General features: G+C 34.5%; 1 protein-coding gene across 1 annotated transcript; it reads left to right on the forward strand.

Moving 5' to 3' along the window:
- The first annotated feature begins 5,255 nt into the window (after positions 1 to 5,255).
- LOC126592626 (uncharacterized) lies at positions 5,256 to 6,371 on the forward strand. The gene is made up of 4 exons (XM_050258382.1): positions 5,256 to 5,362; positions 5,566 to 5,622; positions 5,773 to 5,952; positions 6,054 to 6,371. The coding sequence occupies exons 1-4, from the start codon at positions 5,324 to 5,326 to the stop codon at positions 6,300 to 6,302; spliced, it is 525 nt and encodes a 174-aa protein (XP_050114339.1). The 5' UTR covers positions 5,256 to 5,323; the 3' UTR covers positions 6,303 to 6,371.
- Positions 6,372 to 8,639: the final 2,268 nt, after the last annotated feature.

Here is an 8,639-nt window from a genome sequence, read left to right on the forward strand (position 1 = left end):
CCACCGGGCCCTGATCGCATCAAATTTCTCTCAACAATGACACCATGTCCTTCATCATGGGACGATCATCCGCCCAGTTGCTGGTGCAGAGGAGTGAGATTCCAAGAACTTGGAGCATTTCTTGTATCTGTGTGTCTGGGCAACCTTGAAGTTTAGGATCAAGAATCTCAACAGGGTCCTTCTTGCTCTTCAGGTGATCTCGGACCCACTGAATCACATGTTATCCATCAATGAAAGATGGGTCCACTCGCCTTTTCCCAGTTACGATCTTCAAAAGGACAACCCCATAACTATACACATCATTTTTCGCAGTGATTTTTAGAATGCATGCATATTCTGCAAGTAGCAATTGAATTATCAGCTTTTGTGTTGTGGAAGACCATGCAAAGAACTTAGGTCTAAATACATCAAATTTAGCTTCTAAAAATCAAATGGGTGTAAAAATAAAGGGTTTTTTTATTAACACCCTACATGTTGTTGAATACACCCCACTTAAAAATGTAATACTAAACAACTTGTAACAATAATATGAAATGACTATTCGAACCCTCATAGCTGCTCTTACTCTCCATTGTAGAACAAAACCCTAAAAACACAAACAAGTTGCTGAAAATAGATCTTTTGATGAACGGAGCAAACAAGTTGATGAAAATAGATCTTTTCAAGAAATTATTTAAATAATGGAATAAAAATTTCACTTTTTGCAAAGCCATGCTCTAATTGGAATCCAAGAAATAGGAAGAAAACTGGAGAATGTTAAAAATTTTAAGATGTAATTAAATGTAATATTCTTGTGGCTGTTTAATGATGAAGAAATTCAATGTTTTTTGGCTGGTTGGAACTGACATGACCTTATAAGAATAATTCTTACCATTTGTCCATCAGGCTTCTTCGAATCCAACTGATTGTTTAAGAAAATTTGACGGATGTTTATAAATCAAACGGCAAGATGGAGATTTTATACAAGAATTTAATTCATCTTTCTTGTCTTTAAAATATGGATTATTCTTTTGTTTGAAAGAGATGAAGAGTTTGATGTGTGTTTAATTAGTTGATGATTGTGGGGTGTGTGAGATGTAAGGTGTGGGGTGTATGAGATGTGTGTGAGGTGTATGAGATGTGTGTGAGGTGTGAGGGTAGTATTGGAAAATACGTGGGGTGTGTTAAGAAAATTTTTAATTTAAAAAGTAAATTTGGGGTGTATTAGGTATGTGGGGTGTAGTCAACAAAATGTGGGGTGTTAATAAAACAACGTAAACAGTTTAAGGTGAAAATTTGAGCATCTCTTGAAATACAATAAAGCTTTCCTTCATTACTTTGAAGAAACAAACGTTCATTTTTTTCATTATTTTCTTTAAGTCATACTACATTTATACACCTCCTGAATTTATTGATCCCTTGCCGACATGGATATATAGAAAAGAATTCCCTGAGGCTATCAGGACATACATTACTGGTCAAACTGATGTTAATCGTGATGGAAATTGTGGATACAGAGTCATATCTATGGCGTTAGGATTGATAATGGATGGTGTAAGGTACGAAGAGATTTACTACATCAACTATGTCAAATGCCTTCTCTTTTTCAAGAGTGTTTTGTAGGGAATGACAGATATGCGGAGATTGAGTGAGCACTTGATTATTTTGAAGATGGTTTTGCACCAGAGTAAAGTTGGTTAACCATGCCAGATATGAGGCATATAATTGCTACATGTTATAATGTGGTTTTGATACACTTGAGCATGACACAATGCATTACGTTTCTTCCATACTCTCTAGAGTAATCAACTCAATCAAGTGATACTGACCTACATGAGGTTGCCATTGGTTATCTAATTGAATATCATCATTTTATCCAGGTATATGATATGTTTTTTTCTTTTTACATATATATTGATTTTATCTTAGTTGATAACTCTAAATTGATTGGTGACTTTGGGTATTGTAGGTAGATTTGTGTGAAGGTCACCCTATGCCACCAGTTTCTACCATGTGGCACAAAAAGAGTCAAACGAGCAGTGATATTAGAGTGAAAAGCTTGTACTTCAAATACCAGGGGCGTGTGGATCAATTTAAGCAACATTGAGGGCTAGAGAATGTAGCCACTAACGATATTGTGGATCTTGAAGATGATTAAAACATCGAAGCATTTCTCCACACCCATGGACCTCAATTTGTGTACCATGCATAAACTTACTGCTCAAGACCCCTCAAGAATGGTTCTTGATTGGAAGATAAAAATAAGCTTCAAGTCTTTAACATGTACATTCTCTTAAAATTTCATGTACTAAACTAGTATTTACGGTTTCACACTTTAATTATAATGCAATTTGACTCTAATATGATTTACTATCATTAATAAAGTTTAGTGTTAATTAAGTTCTGTCCAAATGTGGGGTAAATTTTTTTTACATATATCTTGACTTCATCTAGACTTCACAAAAGACGATGAATTCTTCAAGGCGTTGGTAGCCGGCTTATGCACCTCGCTTCCCACTGAACCCTAATCGTGTCAAATTTCTCTCAACAATGCCGCCACGTCCTTCATCGTGGGACGATCCTCCGCCCAGTTGGTGGTGCAGAGGAGTGAGATTCCAAGAGCTTGGAGCATTTCTTGTATCTATGTGTCTGGGTAACCTTGAAGTTTAGGATCAAGAATCTCAACAGGGTCCTTCTTACTTTTCAGGTGGCCTCGAACCCATTGAATCACATGTTGTCCATCTGTGAATGATGGGTCCACTGGCCTTTTCCTAGTTATGATCTCCAAAAGGACAACCCCATAACTATACACATCGCTTTTCGCAGTGATTTTTAGCATGCATGCATATTTTCAAGTAACAATTGATTTATCAGCTTTTATATTGGTGGAAAACCATGCAAAGAACTTAGGTCTAAACACATTAAATTTAGCTTCTAAAAATCAAATGGGTGTAAAAATAAAGGGTTTTTTTATTAACACCCTACATGTCTTTGAATCACCCCACTTAAAAATGTAATACTAAACAACTCGTAACTCTAATATTCGAACCCTTATAGCTGCTCTTATTCTCCACAAGTTGATGAAAATAGATCTTTTGATGAACGGGACAAACAAGTTGATGAAAATAGATATTTTCAATAAATTATTTAAATAATGGAATAAAAATTTGACTTTTTGCAAAGCCATGCTCTAATTGGAATCCAAGAAATAGGAAGAAAACTGGATAATGTTAAAAATTTTAAGATGTACTTAAATGTAATATTTTTGTGGCTGTTTGATGATGATGAAATTCAATGTTTTTTGGCTAGTAAGAACTAACATGACCTTATAAGAATAATTCCTACCATTTGTCCATCAGGCTTCTTAGAATCCAACGTGATTGTTTAAGAAAATTTGACGAATGTTTATAAATCAAACGACAAGATGGAGATTTTATACGAAAATTTAATTCATCTTTCTTGTCTTTAAAATATGGATTATTCTTTTGTTTGAAAGAGATGAAGAGTTTGATGTATGTTTAATTAGTTGATGATTGTGGGGTGTGTGAGATGTAAGGTGTGGGGTGTATGAGATGTGTGTGAGGTGTGAGGGTAGTATTGGAAAATATGTGGGGTGTGTTAAGAAAAATTTTAATTTAAAAAGTAAATTTGGGGTGTATTAAGTATGTGGGATGTAGTAAATAAAATGTGAGGTGTTAATAAAACAAACCAAAATAAATCCAAATATTGAATTGGGTTTATGGGGTTTATTAGGAATTAAATTTGGGTTTAAGGAGATATTAATAGTTTAGTTTAAAATTAAATGGGTGCAAAGAGTAAGTTGGGTGTAAAAATAGGTTAGATGAATTTAAATAAAATTTCCCTAAAAATAAATATAATCTTAAATCGAATCAGATTATGCCAGCTCCAGATTTGTTCCGTTAACGGGTTAATGGTTTTGGAACTTAATCGGATAATCGGATTGTATCCGTAGACCCATCTCCAATAAATTTTATCTGATAGGATCCGGATCTCCATCGACATGCCTACTTGTAGGTTGCATATAGGGTAGACTCGTTTGGTTCAACCCATATGGGTTTTGCTTGTCCTTTGTACGTATAAACCCTTTGTGACGGTTTCTAGTCATTTCAGGTGCTAATTAAGGCCAACCGCAGGAGCTTAACCGATTACTTCTGACTTGGTGACTTTGTAGGCAAACATGGCGAGCTAAGTAAGGGAGAGGATATTGGGGTTTTGCTGTTCTTGAGAGAGGCTTTCATGTTTCTCGTTTGCTGGATTGGAGTCCAAATTCTAATAGTGATTGGATCGGGCTGTGGTCGAGTTTCAAAAAATTTCCAGAAGGGTTTTGTCTTTGTGTGCCCTTCAGGTTGAAAAATGATCGAAGGGCTGCGGCTGAGAAAATTAGGGTTTGCTACATACCAGTTAAAAAAAAGTATAAAACCAGGGTTTGCTGCGCTCTTCTTCGAATTCATCAAATTCCAGAATCTGTAGGACCAAGGAATTTGGAGGCGCATCCACGCATTTGAGCTCGCACATGTTCAAACTGGCTTTATGCGATTAGGTACTTCGAAACAGCTTATTAATTTCAGAATTTTCGTTTTGGTTAATTGATGTTTCAGTGTTCAATTGAATAACGCATTGGCTACTGCAAGTCGTAGTGAGAGTATGACTATGGTAGATAGATTCAGTGATCTCCCGATTGGAGTTACTCATCACATCCTTTCCTTCCTTAATATAAGGGACCTCACTTGTTTCAGCATTGCGTCCAAAAGATGCATAGAACTTTATCTGTCAACTCCGTCATTGGATTTCGGTGATTTATTACCGAAGAGAACACCCAAGGGTTCCAGCCACTTTACATGTGAGTTTAGGTTGAAGTTGTTGAGTTCATTGGATAGGTTCTTGCTTAAACGTGGGGATAATAAGATAAAGTACTTTCGTCTGTTTTGGACTGGTCACTTAATCAAAAATAGAGATCGAACACCATGCTTCTGTGTAAATGAGAATTTTCGAATAGTCAATTTAATTCACAATGCAGTGAGGTGTAATGTTGAAGTCCTTGATATATTTTTGGATGAAAAGTTAGCATTTCCCTTTAGTATCTTCCTTTGTGAAACTTTGAAGTCTCTGGTGATTAATATGCCTTCCGTTGTTAAAACACCTTCGGTTGCTTTTTCCTCCAACCTTGAATACTTGGAGTTGATGAATGTAGAAATAAAAGACGAGGGGTTTTTCAAGTGGATCTCATGTTCCTGCAAATCCATCAAGGAATTAATTCTTTGCGGTCTTGGTCGCATAAAAAATATCACCATTGAAAGCTCGTCCTTGGAAAAATTTGAACTATATGACGGCTTTTGTACCCCAATCCATCTTAACATCTCAGGTGAGAAACTTGAAACCATACGCGTTTCCTGGAGATTCCGTTCGTCTAAAGGCAAATCGTTAAATATTTTTGCTCCAAAACTTAAATATTTGTTTTGGAGGGGGAATGTGATGAAGAAAGCAAATCTGGGAAAATTAGAATGTGTAGAAGAAGCATCTATGTTTCTGGAGCCTAAAGCAGATGACTTTGACAACCTGTTAAAGGTTTTTTGCAGTATGCACAGGGTTGAATATCTTGTTATAAATGAAGCAACCATTAAGGTACTGAGAACGACAATCCTTCATTCTGAATTTTACTGTTCAGACCTATATATTTTAACCTGACTAATCTTTATTTCTCACTTGATACTTGATAGGATAAAATGTGAATTGAGAAACATGATATACGTTTCCCATTTTATGTCATTGCAGGCTTTGTTCAGCGAAGGAGGATCTACACAAGCTCGATTCAATAACCTTTCGTATTTGGAAATGGATATTCGGAGCTTTTCTGATGAGCTCGTTCCTGCATTGTACTCTCTTTTAAGAGGAATGCCCAATTTGTGTACTTTATACGTAGGTTATCACTCAAGTCGTGACACCAAATCTGATGTAGGGGTTTAGTCTACGTTTTTCATTCTAAAGAATTTGTATGGTTTCTTATCGTTTGGAATATATCAATTGGGTTGCTTGTTGACATTTTGCTTTTCCAGGCATCTAGGTTTGATGTAGAACACTGGAAGCTCCAGCATCTGGAATTTATTCATCAAACTGAGGAGGTTACCATAGCGCTTTCCAGTGGGTCGAATGGGATTGAGTTTGCAAGGTATATACTCGAGAATGCCGAGAAGCTGGAGCAATTGACCATAATTCATTTACCCGAGCAATCTGATGCTGTACAGAAGCTAAATGAAAGTAAGATGATGTCCAAGGCCACAGTGATCTTCAAGGAAGACAGCTAGATAACCAAGTTGTTTTGATGTTTTTCATAACTTTGTTTCATTTTATAATGTTGAAACCGTAAATTTAAATGGAAAGAAACACTTTAAAAATCTCATTTTACACTCCTTATAAGTGTATTTTTCTTTCTACTTATTGAAAGTTTGGAGTGTAAAATGAGATCTGGAGTGTCAATAATAATTCTCATTTAACTTACCTATAAAATAAGGCAAAAAGACAGTTTTATCTTCTTTCACAAAATAAAGTTATAGGTGGTTATTTAGTTTTGCACAGACCAAATTTTGTTTTTCTTCAAACATCACTCACATGTTATCATAGCATCTCTCATTAAAATACAAAAAAAGAAACTCACATTTTCTCCTTTTGTTTTACATTTCTCTTTAAAATATCTTGTATCAATTAAATTTAGAGTTTGCAAACCAAAGGGGCATAAAAGGTTGGCATGAGAAGAATATATGTTTTGATGTCAAATTTAAAACATCAAAATGAAATTTGATGGCTTATGTGGTAGTTTGACGTTTTGTATAATTTTTTCACCCCTCGATATGTTAATAATTTATTTATTTTTTATCTCTTTGTGGGGTCCAATTATCGAGATAACCAATCAAATTCTTGGAATACAAATAACATTTATTAACTATTGCTTCACAATTATTAAAAAATTATCAAATAAATTTGATACCTGCTGTTAAATTTGACAGCAAAAGACCTTAACTTCAAATGACTCAGTGCCATGTAGGAAACTGAAAGCTCGGTTGGAAAGGGTTTGCTGCCATTTTTTACTATTGTAAATCTATGTGATAGTTTCGACATCTCCTTTGGAGATGCTCTTATGTGTCATAATGATCTTTTTGTAAATTTTGTTCTCCACTCGATATGTCAAATTTAAACCATTGTTAATTGTATTGTTTACTTTTCATAATTGTTAGTATTTTTAAAACAAAAATTATAAAAAACATTTATTACCCACTAAAAATAGATTTGAAGCTGCTGTCAAATTTGATAGCAACTCATTTTGCTACCATTCCATGTCATGTCACATAAGAATTGGCATTTCGGTTGAAAAACACCAGTGATGCCTTTTAACATTTCCTTTGGAGATGCTCTAAGGCTACTATAATCCTTATTGCTCATTGCTTTTATACACTTCAATTTTGCCAAAGAAAAAAAAAATTCACCCACCATGCACTCTTGTTTATTTCTAGGTGACACCGTAATACACAATGTAAGAGCATTTACCTAAATGAATTAGGTAAATTTTTACTTTGAGGGTTGATTTGCTACTTTACTTTCATCATTTGCCATGTTAAATATTTTTATTATACACTCACCTTACTTTCAATACGCATGTTAAATTGCCAATAGACTTGTCCATGGATCATGTTTTGGTTTGAATCAAGTATAATTAATGAGATATATTGTGTATTGGAAAAACAATATAAAATATGGGATGGAGTCAGATCCCAATTCAATATATACACTATAATTTTATAACCGTGTGATGTCTATTTACAAGAATAAGGGTGACATACAAAATTGCATGAACTATAGAGGTATTAAGTTAATGAGTCATATAATGAAGTTTTGAGAGAGAGTAATAGAGCATAGACTGAGGTAAGAGACACTGGTTTTAGACAATCAATTCAGGTTCATGTCAGGACGCACGACTACGAAGGCAATCTATCTCTTGCAAAGATCGATGAAACAATATAAAAATATGCAAAAGAATTTGAACATGGTCTTTATAGATTTGGAAAAAAAAAAACGTATGGTATGATCCCAAGAGAAATTCTTTGAAGGATTCTGGAGAAGAAAGGAATACGAGTAGCATATATCCAAACAATAAAAGATGTATATGATGAAGCAAAGACTTACATTAAGAACTCATGAAGGACAATGTGAAAGCTTTCCCATAATCATACGGTTACATCAAAACTCAGTTTTAAATCCTTACCTTTTTGCTTTGGTAATGGATTAGTTAACAGGACATACGTAAGATGATATCTATTGTTGTATGCTTCTCGTATATGATATAGTGCTGATACATGAAATACAATATGGAGTAAACTAGTTCAACAAAGAAAACAGTTTTGATGTTTTTCAGAAGTATGCTTCTCGGAGAAGACTTCGAGGAAGACTAAACTAGTTCAACAAAGAAAACAGTTTTGATGTTTTTCAGAAGTTTGTTCATGCTATTATATTGAAGCCTTACGTTGATATGCGTTGTTAATTTTTATTGACTGATCAGATTCAGAGTGGATTTCAACCATTTTGTATTGTCATAAATCTTTACTTTCGATTGTTGCTCAATTCAAGCTCTTCGGCTTTAAGTTCTTTTG

The sequence above is a fragment of the Malus sylvestris genome, chromosome 12 (assembly GCF_916048215.2).
Source record: "Malus sylvestris chromosome 12, drMalSylv7.2, whole genome shotgun sequence".
In the NCBI taxonomy this organism is placed as follows: domain Eukaryota; kingdom Viridiplantae; phylum Streptophyta; class Magnoliopsida; order Rosales; family Rosaceae; genus Malus; species Malus sylvestris.